General features: G+C 46.3%; 1 protein-coding gene across 3 annotated transcripts in view; it reads left to right on the top strand.

Moving 5' to 3' along the window:
* Positions 1-20077, top strand: part of DNAJC24 (DnaJ heat shock protein family (Hsp40) member C24) — a 63782-nt gene that overhangs the window by 35629 nt on the left and 8076 nt on the right. For all 3 annotated transcript variants that reach the window (XM_007659196.2, XM_001506206.5, XM_029061266.2), the window contains exon 3: positions 7130-7268. In XM_007659196.2, coding sequence (XP_007657386.1) covers positions 7130-7268 — 139 coding nt within the window. The remainder of the gene's footprint in view (positions 1-7129; positions 7269-20077) is intronic.

Genomic DNA, 20077 nt, shown 5'->3' with positions numbered 1-20077 from the left:
TCCCCATTTTAAGATGAGGTAACTGAGGCACAGAGAAGTGACTTGCCCAAGGTCACACAGACGAGTGATTGAACCAGTATTAAAACCCAGGCCCTTATGACTCCCGGGCCCATGCTTCATCCACTAGACCACACTGCTTCTTACGCTGGTCAAGAGGTAGGGCCTGGAGGAGAGTGAAAGAAATTCTGAGAAATAATTGTTCCGACTTCAAAGGACGCTCCCTATTTTTGGGTTTGTGACCTTTCTTTTTAAGTTAATAATGGTTTGTTTTTAAAAAAAAATCTCATTGTAGATTTGGAACAAATGCTGACAGGAGGCCTATAGTTGATCAAAAACGCAGGGAACTTTCCTAGGTCACCAGTGACCTGCTCCTTGCAAATGTAGTGGTAGTAATAATAATAACCGTGTCGTTTGTTAAGCGCTTCCTTTGTGCCAAGCACTGTACTGAGCACTGGTAGATACAAGATCATAAGGTCCCGCATGGTGCTCACTGTCTAAGGAGGAGGGAGAATGGAGATTGAATCCCCATTTTGCAGCTGAGGGAACTGAGGCACTGAAAAGTGAAGTGACTTCCCAAGATCATACAGCAGGTAAAAGGCAGAGGAGAGATTAGAACCCAGGTCCTCTGACTCCCAGGCCTGTGCTCCTTCCATTAGGTCATGCTGCTTCTGTATTCATTAAGAGAATAAATGGACTGTAGACTGTAAGCTCTTGGTGGGCAGGGAGCGTGTATACCAACTCTTGTTACATCATATTTTCCCAAGCGCTCTGTACAGTGCTCTGCAGTCTTTGAGTGCTCAATAACTATAACTGATGTGGGTTTACTGTATGTAAAGCACTGTACTAAGCACTGGGAAAGAGTCTACAGGTAGGAATTAGTCACTGACTCTTTTCCCCTAGGGGCTCGCAATCCATTTATTCATTCAGTAGTATTTATTGAGCGCTTACTATGTGCAGAGCACTGTACTAAGCGCTTGGAATGTACAGATCGGTAACAGATAGAGACAGTCCCCGCCCTTTGACGGGCTTACAGTCTAATCGGGGGAGAATATAGGGTGGGAGGGGAATAGGAGGAAATGGACTGGAGACAGAAACGTCAGGAGCAGTAGAAACACTGAAACATTTAAGCGACATAAGGGATAAGGACAAATGAGCATTACACAGAATAACACCATAAGCCTTTAGGGAGCCGTGGGGAGAAGCAGCCTGGGTCAGTGGAAAGAGCACGGGCTTGGGAGTCAGAGGTCATGAGTTCGAACCCCGGCTCTGCCACTTGTCAGCTGTGTGACTGTGGGCAAGTCACTTAACTCCTCTGTGCCTCAGTTCCCTCATCTGTAAAATGGGGATGAAAACTGTGAGCCTCACGTGGGACAAGCTCATTACCCCGTATCTCCCCCAGTGCTTAGAACAGTGCTCGGCACATAGTAAGCGCTTAACAAATACCAACATTATTAAATCTAATAGAATCTACTCCAACTTAATTCTCCTTGCACTTTGACACTGTGGGTCACCCCATTCTGGAAATAACACATCAATCAATCGATCGTATTTTTTGAGCAGTTATGTGCAGAGTACCTTAGAACAGTGCTCAGCGCCTAGAACAGTGCTTTACGCATAGTAAGCGCTTAACAAATGCCATCATTATCACTAAGGAATGCTATTGTTCTTGTCTGTCCGTCTCCCCCGATTAGACCGCAAGCCCGTCAGAGGGCAGGGACTGACTCTATCTGTTACCGATTTGTACATTCCAAGCGCTTAGTACTGTGCTCTGCACATAATAAGCGCTCAATAAATACTATTGAATGAGAGTACATTATAAGAGTCGTCAGACACATTCCCTGCCCACAACGAGCTATGAACAATTCACACCTAGTTCTCCTACTTCTCCAGACACTCCTCAGTCTATGAACAATTCACACCTAGTTCTCCTACATCTCCAGACACTCCTCAGTCTTTTTATCCTGACTTTTCTGCCTCTCACCTCATACCTAGGTGTCCCTCAAAGTCCTATCCTGAGCCCCATTCTCATCTCACTTTATATCCACTCCCGTGGCTTCAGTGCCACTCTTAGCCTGATGCCGAAATCTACCGTCAAGTCCCTCATTTCATCTAACCTCCAATCCCACATCTCCTCCTGCCTCCCGGACAGCTCCACCTGAATGTCCCACTCATTCCTTAAACTCAGTCCGTCTGAAACTCATCTCCACATCTTCCCTTCCAAATCCTCTCCACCCGATTTTCACAACAGTGTTATCAACCAACATCTTTCCGGATTCGGAAGCCCGTAACGTCGGCCTCCTTGACTCCGGTCGCTAAAACCCACCATCCTCTCCTCCGTAGCACTTCTGGGATTTGTCCTCTCCTCTTCACTCTAGTCCAGGCACTTGTCATATCCAAATTTGATTTCTGCGTCAGCCTTTACACTTGATCTCCCTGCTTCCAGTGTCTCACCTCTCTGGTCCATCCTTCATTCTGCTTCCTGAATCAGTGTCTAAGGCCACATCTCTAACAGCTGTCCCCTCTCCTCCACATGAAACATAATCAATCAGCAGTATTAAGGGGGTGTGTGCTAAGCACTGTGCTAAGTCCATCTAGACCGTAAACTTGTTGTGGCAAGGAATGTGTTTACTGTTATATTGTACTCTGCCAAGTGCTTAGTACAGTGCTCGGCACACAGCGCTCAGTAAATGCGATTAACTGACTGTATTAAGCACCTGGGAGAGTACAATAGAATTAGTGGATGCGATCCCTCCTCTTAAGGATTCATTCAGTCAGTCATATTTATTGAGCGCTTACTATGTGCAGAGCACTGTTCTAAGCGCTTGGAAAGTACAGTACAGCACTTTGTAAGAGAGAATCCCTGCCCACAATGGGCTCACAGCCTAGAGGATCATACAGTCTATCGGGAGAGACTTCCCTAAAATAAATTACAGATAAGAAGTAATGGAATATAAAAAAATATTAAAATACCTACATGAGTGCTTCAGTGGGGTATAAAAACCCAAGTGCTTCACCTAACTGCTGAAGTGGCATCCCGGAGGGATGTAGGTTGGGGAGATGACCATTGGCTGGAGAGGGTAACTTTTTTTTTTTTAACTTCACAGGGGACTTTATAATTTAACTGCCATTTTTCAAGGAACCGTTGTCTCTGCTTACCAATGAGTTAGTGATCCTTGATCCGCTCAGGATATCAGCAGCTTGAGGAATTTCAAAACCACCAGGTTTTCACTGGTAAAGCAAAATGGAGAATTGTGTACAAGTGGTTCCATACTTACTCAGAAACAGCATGGCCTAGTGGAAAGAGCACGGGCCTGGGAGTCAGAAGACCTGGGGCCTCATCCCTGCTCTTCCACTTACCTGCTGTGTGACCCTGAGCAAGTCACTTCTCTGTGCCTCAGTTCCCTCATCCACAAATGGGGGTCAATCCCTCTTCTCCCTCCCATTTAGACGATGAGCCCCATGTGGGGCCTGATGATCTTGTATCTACCCCAGCGCTTAGTCCTGCGCTTGGCGCATAGTAAGCACTTAACAAATACCACAATTATTATTACAGTTGTTACTCGGTCTTAAGTTCAATAGACCAACATAAAATAATAATAATAATATTGGTATTTGTGAAGCGCTTACTATGTGCAGAGCACTGTTCTAAGCGCTGGGGTAGATACAGGGTAATCAGGTTGCCCCACATGAGGCTCACAGTCTTCATCCCCATTTTACAGATGAGGGACCTGAGGCACAGAGAAGTTAAGTGACTTGCCCACAGTCACACAGCTGACAAGTGGCAGATCTGGGATTCGAACCCATGATCTCTGACTCCCAAGCCCATGCTCTTTTCACTGAGCCACGCTGCTTCTCATAAAAGACCAAACCTAGAAAGTGTGAAACTCTAGCCAACCCCAAACCTGTTTTTCTTTTGAATTTTAAGGGAGGAATCCCACACGTTACATTGCCCCTGTGGTCTGTGGGGATTTAGAGTCTTCTCAGTCTCACTCGGACTTTCACGGGTTCGGCGATTCCGTCGGCGAACAGCTTGCCCGCGAGCACTTGCCTGCGAGCTAAGCATGAAGGAGAAGCTGGAGGGGGTATTGAACATCTTAATAATTAATAATCATGGTACTTGTTAAGTGCTTATTGTGTCTGAGCGTTGGGGTAGGTACAAGTTAGGTTGGACACGGTCCCGCATACGAGGCTCACGCTATGAATCTCCATTTTACAGATGAGGTACCTGAGGCACAGAGAAGCAAAGCGACTTGCCCATGGTCACACAGCAGACAGGTGGCAGAGCCGGGATTAGAACCCAGGTCCTTCTGACTCCCAGGCCCGTGCTTTATCCACTAGGACTCGCTGCTTCTCTTGTCCAGATATCTTAATCCGAATAAGCCTCACGTTGCCAAGCCCGGATTCTTACAGGTCTCAAGCGGATCACGTGCTGGGCCGTGAACCGAACACATCATCGAGAAACAGTGCCTAGAGGTCCGGTCAACTAAAATAATCCTCTGCTGTTCAACTACCCTCAGTACAAGCATTGCCGTGACCAATCAGTCACTGCCCAAATGCTCCCTAGGCCTGCCCCAAACAAGTATGGACAGTCGAGGTTGTTGATTGGGTTGATTTAAATTTTTGGGAAAAATCAACAATCGGCATTTAACATCCCTTGGACTGTGAGGCAGAACGTAGCCCTGGCACCGCCCCGCCCTCTAAGGAATTTGTATTCTGAGGTTCTGCCCTCTCTTGTTTGGTAAATGCCCCGGTGTAACCCATTGCTTGGGCAGTTCTCCCCATCGCTCGGGAGACACTGTCATGTTAGGGTGGTGAGCCGGCAGTGATTCGCGTCACTATTTAAATGCACGTAAGCCAGACGTACGAAAGAGTTGACAAGTTGAAGTGGATCCGTTTCTTCACATATCAGGTGGATATAATTAGGTAGTCATAAAATTTAAGCGTGGTTACACAATTTACATTATCCTGGTGGTTTTCAGTGTTGTTGGAATGACAAGAACCAGTTTCGTTCATTTGATTTTAAAGAGAGAAACCAATCAGTGGACAGGTACTCAGAAGCTGCTGTCTGTCCCGATACATGTGATCGTTGGCACCGGGTTAAGAATCGACTGTTGGCCCGTTTTTCGAATAGACTGTTATGTGTTTGGGTCCGAAGTTGTTTTCATGCAGTGATGATGGCAGTTCATGAGGTAATGGGAGATTTATCATTAGTGTTTTGTTGATTGACATCCTTTATCTCTGTTTGCTCTGAAGAGTGCAAATTGCTGATACATCTAGTGTTTCCTGCTGTTTCATTCATGTGAGAGAAGGATTTACTCCTTCACACACCAGCAGCAGCAGCAGCGAAGAGGTATTCGGAGTATATCCCCGCCGATGATACTTTGTCATGCTCTCCCCTATCCTTTTTCCCCTTGGGGATTTGTGACTGTCATTTAAAATAAATCACCGACAAAACTAGCTGAAGAACACTTGAGTTGGCACAGTGTTCTGCACACAGTAAGTGTTGAATAAATACTACTGCTACTACTCTAGCGCTTCTTCTCTTTCCAGTCCTCACCTTGCTGCCCAGATCATTTTTCTATAACATTCTGCACATCTCCCCGTCCCGCAGAAGCCTTGAGTGGTTAACCATTCTTCCACTTCAAGTGGAAACTTCTGATCATCGGCAAGACTTCATTAGCGATATCCCACTTCCTTATCCACTACCATCTCCCACTACGCCCCCATCTCAAGTCCCGACTCCGCCGCTTGTCCGCTGTGTGACCCTGAGCAAGTCACTTTACCTCTGCGTGTCTCAGTTACCTCATAGGTAAAATAGGAATTGTGAGCCCCATGTGGCACAGGGACTGTGACCGACTTGATTAGCTTGTATCTATCCCAGCGCTTAGAACGGTGCCTGGCACATAATAAGTGCTTAACAAATACCATCATCATTATTAGTAGTATCATCATCTTCCAGTCTTTCTTTCTCTCAAGCTATTCCACTGTGGTTTGTTCTCAACTCCCCCACCTCTGACCCCTTGGTCACACCTTTCCACCTCCTAGAACTGCCTTCCCCTCCAAATCTGCCAGGCCACAGCACTCAAGACATAGTGGATAGAACACGGACCTAGGAAAGTCATGGGTTCTAATGCCGGTTCTGCCACCGTCTGCTGTGTGACCTTGGGCAAGTCACTTCACTTGTCTGTGCCTCAATTACCTCATCTGTAAAATGGGGATTGAGACTGTGAGCGCCACATGAGACAGGAACTGTGTCCAAACAGATTTGCTTGTCTTCACCCCAGCGCTTAGTACAATGACTGGCACATAGTAAGAGCTTAACAAATACCATCATTATTATTCTCTATTTTCCCTATCCAGGAACAGCGATGCGGGCAGCAGATTGGAGTAGGAATTGGAGAGGGGAGAGCCTGGAGGCAGGGATAGCAGCAAGGAGATCGAGGGAATAGTCAAGCTGGGATAAGACAAGTACCTGCAAGGCATGGTGGCCGTTTTGATGGAGAGGAAGGGGGCAGATCCTGGAAATGCCGTGGAGGAAGATTTGGTGAAATATTTGGGGATTGAAAGAAAGGGAAGAGTCAAGAATAGCACCGTGGTTCTGAGCTTGAGAAACTTGCGGAGGATGGTGGTGACATCTGGGAATGAAAAAGTTAGGTCGGAGAGAGGATTCGGGAGAGAAGATGAGGATTTCAGTTTTGTCGTCGTGCTTGAAGTGCTGATGGGATATTCTCCCTCGCCTTCTCCCTTCCCCTCCCCTCCTCCCCACTTTCTTCTCTCTTACGCCTCTGCATGTACCTATTTCTGTTTGCGTTAGTCATTCTCCGTAGGTAAATTGTCCATGAGAGCAATGATTCCATCAGCAAATTATCCAGAAAATGCTGCCTGTGCACATTGTGACATTTCCTGCCACTCGTGGGCTTGCAGCAATTCCTGTGGGCTAATTAACCTGGCAGTGGTCTCCGGTGCCCACCACTGTTGTCTCATTTACATCGACACCTTGGGTTTCACCTCCCCATCGCCCTCTCTTATATCAATGTGAGATTTACTACCGATATATTTTTCCCTACCAGTCGTCCCCACTCAGCTCTCACCGTCTCTCTCTCTCTCTCTCTCCCTCGTTGATTGGCAGTATCATCCAGACAAACAGAGTGCAGATGTGCCAGCCGAAACCGTGGAGGAGCGCGTGCAGAGGTTCATCGAAATTGATCAGGCGTGGAAGATTCTAGGGAACGAAGAGACGAAGAGAGAGTACGACCTGCAGCGGCGAGGTAGGTTCCGCCGAGGAGGAGCCGCGTAGCCGCAGCAGCCGCGCTGGGAAGCAGGTTCTGCCGTCATCGATAAATGGCGTTTTCTAGGATTGCCTGTTTCCGCACCAGATGATTGATTTGCTCTCTGCTCCTTCGTCATCAATTTTTAATTAATCGCGACCCTTTATTCCAGTCTTACATGAAAACGGGGGAGTTGACAAAACCACCAGAAAACGGCCATTTGCTCAACGTAGGAGCCCAGTTTAATAATGAAGAAGGGGATTTTCCTTCTAAAGCTGGAGCTCAAATGCTATTTTGGTAATACTTGAAAAAGCCTCCTTCGTTCTTCCGATGGTTGAATTATGTGCTCTCCTACATTTTGCTAGAGCAATTTAGAGTTATAAATTGTGTCATTCCCCTCTAGGAGAGAAGTTCATATTAGAAGAGCTTTATGAACATTTCAGATTCATTAAAGCATTCTGTTTTGCAAGCGTCTTGCATTTTACCCAGTAGATTTCAAAGCCCATGTGCAACATATAGACAGTGTGTCTTAAAGCACGCTTTTGTCACGTATAATAATGTTGATGATGGTATTTATTAAGCGCTTACTACGTGCCAAGCGCTGTTCTAAGCGCTGAGGATGATACAAGGTTATCAGGTTGTCCATCTTGGGGCTCACGGTCTTGATCCCCATTTTACAGATGAGGTAACTGAGGCCCAGAGAAGTAAAGGGACTTGCCCAAAGTCACACAGCTGACAAGTGGCGGAGCCGGGATCAGAACCCTCGACCTCTGACTCCCAAGCCCGGGCTCTTTCCACTAAGCCACGCTGCTAAGCCACATACCTTTTGTGCAGCGCGGTTGAAGAACTAGGGAACGTTCTTCCAACGGCACGCACGTCCGTCTGAATAGCACGCGGTGCCATTTTGGAAGAAAGAGTGATGCACAAGCACGTGGCCTTAGTCAAGGCGAAAGTACTACGCTCCGATCTTTCTCCTTAGCACGAGGTTTTTAACGGACCCTCCGCATTACAGGAGAGCCGACAGCACACTGTTCCTGGAGAAGCTGGTTATAAATAATGTTCTAGCGAAGTGAATTAACTAGGCAGCCCCAGCCTGCATTGCATTTTACGCATCTCAGAAATCCAGCTTCACCAAGCAGTGGCGGCGGGATATTGTGAGAAAGAAAGAGGGGCGGGGGGCGGAAATGTAGGTCAGGTCTGTCACACACGGGCCGCCGTTACACGAAGTGATAGGCTGTCCTTCTGCTCTGGCCTCGGGTTAGGAGTCCCTGAGCCTTCCATTAGAGCCTTCGATATCCACCCTCCACGCTATAGGGGGTGGTGGGGAGGAGGGGGAGCGTCGATAAGAGTGAACTGCCTGAAGGGAAAAACCTCAGTCACATTCTGCAGAAACACACTGTGGTTCAGCATCGATGGGTGCCACAAACGCATTCTAGTTGAGTCTGATAAAAGCTCCCCGTTTCTGCCGCCCGTTATTGAATTCCCTCCCATTGTATACTGGCACCCTATCAAACCTCTTCTCTCCTGCAGTGATTTTAACTTCCGCGGTGCTAAGGTTATCACATCTTTATCCGAATAAACAAAAGCTCGGCTGTAGTAATAGATATTCTTGTAGGATTAAGAAGGACATATACAGAGTATACACGTATTTTCAGCTTGAATCGTTCCAGTTTCCTTACCCGTCTCGATGTATTTTGTGTGATTTCTTTTTACTGGGTAAAAATACACAGAGAAGCGAATTGGTGCAAGGCAGATGTGTGTCTGTGGATACAGTGGAACAGGCGTACCCCGTGATAAAGCTGGGTCCGTTCCTCGAGAACGCGGCAGTGTCACGAACAACTGTATCGCGGGATATAGTTTCACAGAAAAAATAACTTGCGGTCAGTTAGGTTTCACTATAGATCTCATCCCGAGATGATTGCTGAGGTTAGCGGTACATTAAAATTACACTGTAAATCCTTCACTGCTCTCTATCCCCTCGCTCTTTCGTTATTCTTAAAATTTGAATAGGATTTGTTAAGCGTTTACCATATGCCAAGCGCTGTACTAAGCACCGGGATAAATAGAAGTTACTCTCGTGGACATAGTCCCGGTCCGACATGGCGCTCATAATCTTAATCCCCGTTTTATAGGTGAGGTAACCGAGGCCCAGAGAAGTAAAGTGACTGGCCCAAGGTCACACAGCAGACAAGTGGTGGAGCTGGGATAAGAACCCAGGTCCTTCTGACTTCCAGGCCCATGATCGACGTAGTAGGCCACGCTGCTCTTCCTGTGTGTTCTTCGTATTGGTTCTTTCCTGCCCCCTCCTTCCTTATATCTCCATCTCCCTCACCCTCCAGTACTTTTGATCTTTATTTGAACCTCCACCCTAGCAGCAATTTTCGGGGGAACTTCCCAGCTCCACCATTTGTCTACTACTTGACCTTGGGTAAATCACTTAATTCTCCGTGCCTCGGTCACCTAATCTGTAAAATGGAGAGTAAGAGTATGAGTCCCATGTGGGACATGGACTGTGTCCAACTTGATTAGCTTGTATCTACCCCAGTGGCTAGAGAGGAGGTTTTCAACCAAGGGTACAAGAACCGCTGGGGATATTTCCAAGTACCTTAGGTGGTTCGGCCAGTAGGCGACAGCAACGGTGTCCACTGCTGCTGAGGTGCTCCTTCCTTGGGGTTCCTGAGGAGGCGAGAGTTTGGGGGAGACGGAGCGAAACACGGAAGACCGGGCAGGAAAGAGAAAATAGTCCCACTTCTGGATCTTCCGCTGACTTGCCAGAATCAAGCGTTTCCCCAGAGCACCGTCCCTGTATCGTGAATTCTGAAGAGTTGGCAGCGACGTTCCTAAGACTGTGAGCCTCACGTGGGACAACCCGATTACCCTGTATCTCCCCCAGCGCTTAGAACAGTGCTCTGCACATAGTAAGCGCTTAACAGATACCAACATTATTATTACTTCTGTCATCCTTGGTTGACCCAGCTCTCTCCTTATGTTCCCATGGTCATCACTGTTATCAGTCTGGCCTAGAGGCAAGAGCACGGGTTCGGGAGTCAGAGGATGTGGGTTCTAATCCCAGCTCCGCCACTTGCCTGCTGTGTGACCCTGGGCAAGTCACTTCACTTCTCAGTGCCTCAGTTACCTTATCTGTAAAATGAGAACTGAGACTGGGACCCCCATGTGGGACAGAGACTTTGTCCAACCTGATTACCTTGTGTCTACCCCAGGGCTTAGAACAGTGCTTGGCATGTAGTAAGCACATAAAATAAAAATAAATAAATGGTAGTATTTAAGCGCTTACTATGTGCCAAGCACTGTTCTAAGCGCTGGGGGATACAAGGTGATCAGGTTGTCCCACGTGGGGCTCACAGTTTTAATCCCCATTTTACAGACGAGGTAACGGAGGCACAGAGAAGTGAAGTGACTTGCCCAAAGTCACACAGCTGGCAAGCGGCGGAGCTGGGATTAGAACCCACGACCTCTGACTCCCAAGCCCGGGCTCTTTCCACTGAGCCACGCTGCTTCTCATATAACAAAGAACATTATTATTAGTTGGGGAGGTTCAGCTTTTTCTACCAGCAGAGGGGGGCCAGTCAGGCAGTGGATCTTCGAGTCAAGCAGTGGTATTCATTGAGCACTTACTGTGTGCAGAGCACTGTACTAAGCACTGGACACTGGACTGGGAAGCCCAGTGCCCTAAGGGTCTCTGGCGTTGGCCGGTCCTGGTGCTGGGCTGTGGAGGCGGGGGGACGCAGCAGCTAAATCGATATATCTTGAGATTCTTGGAGCCCACCCCACCCCCGTCCTGACCACCCCCTGCAGGAAAGCAAAGCTGGGGCAAGAGAATCCACCCCCGAACCGTCCACCAACACCCGAGTGGAAACCTGGGATGGGGGGAAAGGGAAGAGAAGCAGCATCGCCTATTGGAAACAGCAGGGGCCTGGGAGTCAGAAGGATCTGGGTTCTAATTCCGGCTCCGTCACGTGTCTGCTTTATGACCTTGGGCAAGTCACTTCACTTCTCTAGGCCTCAGTTACCTCATCCGTAAAAATGGGGATAAAGAGCGTGAGGCGTACGTGGGACAGGGACTGCATCCAACTTGATCGCCTTGTATCTACTCCAGTGCTTGGCACGTAGTAAACGCTTCAAAAGTACCATAATAATAATAATAATAATAATAATAATAATAATGGTATTTTTAAGTGCTTACTGTATGCCAGGCACTGTAATAATTATTGTCCTTATAATATATACACAAGACACATTTTTGTTGTTGTTGTTTTTAGAGGTATTTATATGCCAGGTATATCTTGAACTCTGGGGTAGTTACAAGACAGTCCCCATCCTACATGGCACTGACAGACTGAATCCCCATTTTTCAGTGAAGTAACTGAGACCCAGAGAAGCTAAGTAACTTGCTCGGGGTTACACAGCCGACAAGTCACAGAGCTGCGATTAGAACACAGGTTCTAACCCAGGGAAGCAGCGTGGCCTAATGGAAAGGAATCAGAGGACCTGGGTTCTAATCCCAGTTCCGCCATTTGTCTACCGCTTGACCTTGGGTAAATCACTTAATTCTCTGTGCCTCGGTCACCTAGTCTGTAAAATGGAGAGTAAGAGTATGAGCCCCATGTGGGACATGGACTACGTCCAACTTGATTAGCTTGTATCTACCCCAGTGCTTAGTATAGTGCCTGGCACATAATAATTGCTTAACAAATGCCTTTAAAAAAAAAAAGTTCTCTGACTCCCAGGCCCATGCTCTTTCCATTCGGCCGCACTACTTCTCATTCCCTGCTCATCTTGCCAGATACCTGCTCCCCCTTCCTCCTGAGTGCCTGCCCCCGAACCCCAGGACAGTCAAATCAATCAATCACCCCCTTCCCACCTCCATCGTCTCCCCTCTGATTCCTTCTCCGAGAGCCTTCGCTCCCTCTTTGATTTTTTTCTTCCTACTGTAGACAAGCTCCCAGGCAATCTCCCTAGAAGTCTCCTATCAAGTTAGCCTGCACATCCCAATTGATTCTTCAGATAAATGATCTGATAAATAGCTACCCCAGTCCTAATTCTTTTCACAACTAAATTAAGTGCTAAAACCAGCCCTGTGCAGGATCTGACAGAGCACTTCAAGGTGTCAGTTCAGTTCCATTTTGGTCAAATCAGTATTTGCCACAATTTCAGGAATTTGAAAATCGGCTGTAAAAACTTGCTGCAGGTAAAAGCTAAAGATAAACATCAGGGTGCAAACTCATGGCAAATTTTTTAAGTTAAAACCAAGTACGTGTAGCGAGGCAGAAAATCCATCCAGACAGTCGATAGGAGGGCTATCGTTTCTTCAGAGGAAGGGTAGAGATAAAGCTTGATGAGTAACCCCTTCACCTCCCCCTTGGGATGGTATTTTTTTCATTCAATCATTCAATCGTATTTATTGAGCGCTTACTGTGTGCAGAGCACTGTACCAAACGCTTGGAAAGTACAATTCGGCAACAGATAGAGACATTCCCTACCCAACAACGGGCTCACAGACTTTTTGTCTTCTCTGTGTGAGCAGGTGACCAGTGACGCAGTTTTCGCTTTTCATTTTCAACCCCGAGGACTCTTTGGCAAAGCATCAGAATAGAACATAGCTATGCAAACCATCTTCTAAAGTATATTTGAAATAAAAACGCATCTGAGTTACTTCAAAGAAGGTAATTGTACATAGTCTATAGAAAAATATGTAGCTGCTTAAATGAGTTTCAGTGGCCATTAGTCTAATCACGATTGTAAGTTGATGGAAAGAAGAGGTGTTTATTTCATAGTGATTTTTGTGGGAGGTTAAAGTATGATGATAATAATAATGATGGTATTTATTAAGTGCTTACTATGTGCCAAGCACTGTTCTAAGGGCGTCTTGGCACTGAGACAGTGTTAAAGCACATCCTCTAAACTGTAAGCTCGTTGTGGTCAGGGAATGTGTCTACCAACTCTGTTGTAGCATCCTCTCCCGTGTGTTTAGTGCAGTCCTCCGCACACAGCATTCAAAAAATATCCTGGATTGATTTGCTGAGCACAATTAGCTAGAAATGCAGATTTACAAAATTACTGACTGTGGTTCAGATCTTTTAAAGGTTGCAAGACAAACCAAACTCCAAAAGCAGCTAGAGATAGTAATTGTGATGTATTTTGAGGACCCGCAGGATGTAAAAGGTCTTACTTGAGCCTTGCCAAAGTACAACAGAAGCACGAGCCACAATCCCTGCCCAGCAAACAGCGTATGCTTCAATGGAGGAGGCAGTCGTAAAAATAACTGCAAAGAGGGTAATCACAATAATTGATTGAACAGTTGATTCTTCATCTTCACAAGTGCTGAGGATGAGTATAAATAAATATGCAAGTGCTAGAGGTGGTTGACACTTTGGGTCAGGATGTTGGGACTTAATGAGAGAAGACTTTTTAATCAGAGGTGGTATTTTAGGAGGGAAATGACTGTGGAGAGAGCTGTGGGCTTTTGGATTAGGATCAGGGAGAGAATTCCATACCAGGGGAACAATGGGAAGAAGCATGGCCTAGTGGATAGAGGGTGGGCCTGGGGGTCAGAATCCCAGCTGCACCACCTGTCTGCTGTGTGTGACCTTGGGCAATCATTGAACTTTTCTGTGCCTTAGTTATCTCATCTATAAAATGGGGATTAAGACTGTGAGCCCCGTGTGGGACTGTGTCCCACCTGATTGCCTTCTATCTACCCCAGCACTTAGAACAACGCTTGACACGTAATAAGCACTTAACAAATACCATCATTATTATTATTGTCATTATTAAGGAAATGGAGGGAGGAGAGTCAAGGGTGAGGTGCAGATTGGTTGAGAAGCAGCGTGGCTCAGTGGAAAGAGCACGGGCTTTGGAGTCAGGGCTCATGAGTTCGAATCCCAGCTCTGCCACTTGTCGGCTGTGTGACTGTGGGCAAGTCACTTAACTTCTCCGTGCCTCAGTTCCCTCATCTGTAAAATGGGGATTAAGACTGTGAGCCCCACGTGGGACAACCTGATTCCCCTATGTCTACCCCAGCGCTTAGAACAGTGCTCGGCACATAGTAAGCGCTTAACAAATACCAACATTATTATTATTATTATTATTATTAGTTTGGGAGGAATTAAATAACTGTAGTGGTAATAGTACTCATTAAGCACTTACCGTGTTCGAAGCACTGTGTAAAGGACTAGGAAAGAAGCCCTGGTGAGAATGAGAGAGGGTCCCAATCTAAAAATAAGAGGGAAAGGAGGCTGGTAGTGGACATAAAAGATGAAGACAGAAATAAATACCCAATAAAATTGAAGCCGCGGGGCACTATTAATCCATCAATCGGTCGGATTTGCTGAACACTTATGTGTTCAGGACGCTGTACTAAGAACTTGGGAGAATGCAGTACAACAGAGTTGGTAGACATGTTACCTGCCCACGAGAAGCTGATAGTCTAGAGACTATGGCTAGCCTCACTCAATCAATCGTATTGACTGAGCGCATACTGTGTGCAGAGCACAAGACCAGAATCTCCGGGTGTTCAAGGCTCAGGGTCGAACGGTGTTAAAGTCGCGGTTGTCCGCCGGAGCGGCAGCCTGCCCTACGTTCTCCATTCTTCGGGCCCGGAGCCGGGCTACTGCCCGCTCCTCCTGCTCCTCCACAGAGCTGGAGCCCGGCCGGGAGGGACCCAGGCCCCGGGACGACACGGTCGGACAGGACGGAGACTGAGGTGCAGGATACCGGCCAAGCGGCCCAGCTGTTTGGGGGTTCAGATGGCTGCCCCTTGTCTTCAGAGGAGCAGTGTGGCCTCCTGGAAAGAGCGCGGGCCTGGGAGTCAGGTGCCTGGGGCGCCAATCTCTGCTGCTTGTCTGCTGTGTGACCTTGGGCAAGTCACTTCACTTCTCTGGGCCTTATCTGTAAAATGGGGATTAAGACTATGAACCCCATGTCGGACATGCACTGCATATAACCTGATTGGCGTGTATCTACCCCAGCGGGTAGTACAATGCCTGGCACAGAGTAAACGCTTTAAAAAAAGAAGTCTCTGTGCCTCAGTTACCTCAGTTATTTAAAATGGGGATTTGATACCTGTTCTCCCTCCATCTCAGATTGGGACAGAGACTGTGTCCGACCTGATTATCTGTTGTATCTTCCCCAGCGCTGAGAACAGTGCCTAACACATATTCATTCAATCATATTTATTGAGCACTTACTGTGCACAGAGCAGAGCACACAATAAGCGGTTAACAAGTACCACCGTTATTTAAGCAGAAAATGAAGAGCGCAAACTGGGGAGGAGATTGTGTGAAGCTTTGAAGCTAGTGGATAAAGTGGATAGAAGAATAAAAGAATCCGGTAGAGTGGTTGGCAGAAAGATAGCAGGGTTGTAAAGGTTGCCACGTTGGCAGCAAACAAGGCTGAAAGAAGTAGTCTTACTGGTTTGGAGATAATATATTTTGTGATGAGGAAGAAACTGAAATATGAAAATGGACAGATTCTTGGTTTATTGAAGCAATTACAGATTATTCTTAATGAGCTTCTTCTAGGTTAGCTGGAATGACCTACAAGATGAAATTTACCCCAAAATATAAACTGGTTTTTCTCACAGTATGTTTTCTTTTCTGGACAAACAGGTGTCCGTTAATTCTGGGAGTTCATGTATGCTGCTAGGGATTTCTTCTGTGCAGATGGATGTGATAATGATGGAGGGGAACTTCACCAGGCAGGAGCAGGGACAGTGTCTCTCTTGTGCTGTACTCTCCCAAGCGCTCAGTACAGTGCTCTGCACACAGTAAGCCCTTGTTGAATACCAGTGATTGATTGATTTGGTTTTCCTGAAGTGTTTCCTCAGGATTGTGCTTGAAAATTGCTTACTGTATTAAGTAGTGAAAAGCGCAAAATAGATGTGGTTGAAGTGCCTCTAATTTCTTTCACTGAATGAAAAAATGTACTCACTGTGTCTACACTGGGAATGTCCTTCAGAGTGAAATAACATATCTGTTTTTGCAACAGTTCTTGGGGTAAATCAAATGCTCCGTGTCAAGGAATATTTACAGTGTCTGCAGTCTGCACTGTAAGTGCTTAGCACAGTGCTCTGCACATAATAAACGCTCAGTAAATTCAGTGATATAGCAGTGGTCCCCTGTATGCACCCACAATTGGCCCTGCCTCTCAGCCTGTCCCAGGACTCCCAGGGTCACCAAAAAATTATTATATTGAATTTACTAAACTCTCACAGCTCTAAGCACTGGATGGATATGTGATCAATTAGTCAATCAATCAGTTGCATTTACCGAGCACTTATTAATCAGTTGCATTTATTGAGCACTTATTAATCAGTTGCATTTATTGAGCAGAGAAGCAGCGTGGCTCAGTGGAAAGAGCCCCGGTTTGGGAGTCAGAAGTCATGGGTTCGTATCCCTGCTCTGCCACTTTTCAGCTGTGTGACTTCGGGCAAGTCACTTCACTTCTCTGTGCCTCAGTTCCCTCATCTGTAAAATGGGGGCAAAGACTGTGAGCCTCACCTGGGACAACCGGATGACCCTGTAAATCCCCCCCAGCGCTTAGAACAGTGCTCTGCACATAGTAAGCGCTTAACAAATACCAACATTTATTTTTTATTAGGTGCAGAGCCCATTAAGTGCTAGGACGTTTGGTAGACACATTTCCTATCCACAGAGAACTTACAGTCTAGAGGGGGAGACAAACATTAATAGACATAAATAAATTACAGATCTGTACATAAGTGTTGTGGGGCTGAGGGTGGGGTGAACATCAGGCATTTATCAAGAAGGGAGAAGGAGTAGGGGAAAAGAGGACTTGCTCAGGGAAGGGCTGTTTTAAAGAGATGTTATTTTAATAAGGCTTTGAAGGTGGGGAGAGTGGTGGTCCGTCACGTATGGCGCGGGGAGGAGTTCCAGACCGGAGGGAGGACGCGGACACGGGGTCAACGGTGAGATAGATGAAGTGGAGGTACGGTGATCAAGGTGGTGTGCGCAGACTGAATTGTAGCGGGAAATAAGTGAGGTACGGAAGGAGGGGCCAAGCTGATTGAGTGCTTTAAAGCTGATGGTAAGGAGTTTCTGTTTGATGTGGAGGTGGATGGGCAACCACTAGAGGTTCTTGAGGAGTGGGGAAAGACGACAACATTTATTTAGGAAAATGATACAGGCTGCAGAGTGAAGCGTGGACTGGAGTGGGAAGAGTGATGCTGTAGTCAAGGCGGGCTAGGATAAGTGCTTGGATCAGTGTAGGGGAAAGTGCAATTTTTAGGGAGGCTGTGTAAGTACAACTGTTCCTGCCCCACATGGGGCTTCCAGCTATGCAGTATAGAGAGCACGTATTTTCGCCTCAGTTTACGTGAGAGTGCCGAGGCTCAGCAAAGTTAAATGACTTGACCAAGGTGACAACAATACATCAGTCGTAGAGCCGGAGTTAAAATCCAGGCCTCATGACTTCCAGTCCTGTGCTTTTTCCACTAGGCCACACTGACGGGGCAACCTTGGGTTTTGCCTCTTCCTTATCACTGATGATCACTACTGATCCTCCCTAGTTGGTCTCAGTCATTCCAAAGTCCAGGCAGGTGTAGCAGTTTGGGGGAAAACCAGAGCTGTCAGCACCTCTGGGCACGAGCTGTCAATCATGCTTACTTCCCAGGCAATTGGAAGGCATACGTGAGAAAACGGTTCTTCGTAATGTACGTTAACTGGGGTTTTTTCTCTCTCTTTGGTGGAGGCCACTTCTCTTCAGGATTAACAGCTGCCTTGTTGATTTTGAGACTATAGATACACGGCTAGTGATTTCTTCCCAGCAGGTGAATGTAATCACGCAAGGAAGATGTAGCTGTCTTGTCTCTACAAACCCAAATGAGCCGTCTCAAGGCACACAGTGTTCAGGTACACTGAGAAATTTCACTTTCCCAACCCCATCAGCAGCAGCTTCATATTACTGATCAACTAATATGTGTGTAAAGAGTGTCGTTCTAGGCAACTAGAAGCATACTATTATTATTATTACACATTAGGGCGCTTAGTATGTGCCAAGCACTGAGGTAAATTCAAGCTAATCAGGCTGGATACCTACCTGGGAATCCCACATGGGACTCGCAAGTCTAAGTGCGATAAAAGTCGAAGACATGATCCTTGCACTCAAAAAGCTGACAACTCATGGACACACTCTACCAACAGTTGAGAAATAGACAGGAGCCACCAAAAGCTATTTTAAGCATTCACTCACTGTAGAGATATCAACATCTACATAATAAATAAGTCAAGGTGGTGTTTTAGACCACAGTCCTAGACAAAATCAGCCCTTTATTCTCCTTCAGTGTTGTTTTAGGAATTATTTTGACCCGGTTATCCTGTATTTACTTCAGTATGCTTAGCACATAGAAAAGTACTTAAAAATACCATTAAAAAGAAACCAAACACATGAGAAGAGAAACCTGGCATTTTGAACTCTAGAGAACTGTCTGATTTTGGTAAATAGTTAATCAGACATCTTAGCAACTCTGTTGTATTCTCCCAAGCATTTAGTACAGTGCTGTACACACAGCAAGTGCTCAGTAAATACTACTGATTGATTTATTGATTGGACATTGGGCCTTCCTTCAGCCAGCTCTATCTGGGATTCCCTCAATCTGAGGGTAGGTGTTTAAAAGTGCTTCAAGTTTCACATCCATTGACAAATCCAGAGAAAGACTGTTGGGTCTTGACAGTTGGGAGATTTGAAAATGAATCTCCACTCTTGGTTTTTGTTCATTTTAGTCACCCATTCTTTGGTATTTAAGAACATTAATATTGTAAAGCATGTTTTAATAATAATAATAATAATGGTATTTGTTAAGTGCTTATGTGCCAAGCACTGTTCTAAAAGCTCAAAACGCTGAAAAACATTCCTTGCTAGTTGCGATCAGCATTTGGCGGTACTGGAGTAGGATCAGGAATGGGATACTGAATCCTTAATCCCCAAGTGATTTACACATCCAGACCAGGTTGGGAACATCTGAAAATCGTTGCTTCGGTGAACTGCTGCCCGTGGTGGATTAAAGGAAACGAGTTGGTTTTACTGTCCTTAGGCCAGGCGATTGAAAACCTAGCAACATTTGGCCCACTTGTTGGCATCATAGGTATAGTTAAGATTTGAATAAACCAGCAAGTCTCATCAACCTGCATTTCTTAAAGAGGTTTCTTCTGGGCTGGTCTAAGAGACAGTCTTGGATCTGGATGGGAGAGAGGTCAGCCATCAGGTTCCCTGGATCTACCTATGCTGTAGCTTGATAAAACAACCTGAGTTCCTACGGACTTCTTTTTTTTTGGTATTTATTAAGCACTTACTATGAGCCAGGCACTTGTACTAAGCACTGGCATAGATATGAGCTAATCAGGTGGGACACAGTCCCTGTCCCACATGGGGCTCACCGTCTTAATCCCCATCGTACAGATGAGGGAACTGAGGCAAACAGAAGTGACCTGCCCAAAGTCACACAGCAGACAAGTGGCGGACCTGGGATTGGAACCCAGGTCCTTCGGACTCCCAGGCCCGGGCTCTATCCGCTGGGCCACGCTGCTTCTCGGCTAAGTCTGGAACCTTCCCCCAGCACTAAATTCCCACCCATTCTCTAAAAGCCCTGCAGTTCTCTTTTGAGCCCGTAATTAAACCGCAAGTTGTTTGCAATTTTTCTTAGATTGTGGAAAGCCTTACAATTGTGACTCTCTAATTTCAGCGGGGTGAGGATTATAGTACTTTATGATTTAATGAACAGGTTTCAAGTTAAATGTTGCCTGTCTATGTGTGTCTTACTAAAGCAGAAAAAG

The sequence above is a fragment of the Ornithorhynchus anatinus genome, chromosome 3 (assembly GCF_004115215.2).
Source record: "Ornithorhynchus anatinus isolate Pmale09 chromosome 3, mOrnAna1.pri.v4, whole genome shotgun sequence".
Taxonomy (NCBI): domain Eukaryota; kingdom Metazoa; phylum Chordata; class Mammalia; order Monotremata; family Ornithorhynchidae; genus Ornithorhynchus; species Ornithorhynchus anatinus.
Note: the sequence above shows the minus strand (reverse complement) of the source record. Positions and strands in the feature narration are given on the sequence as shown.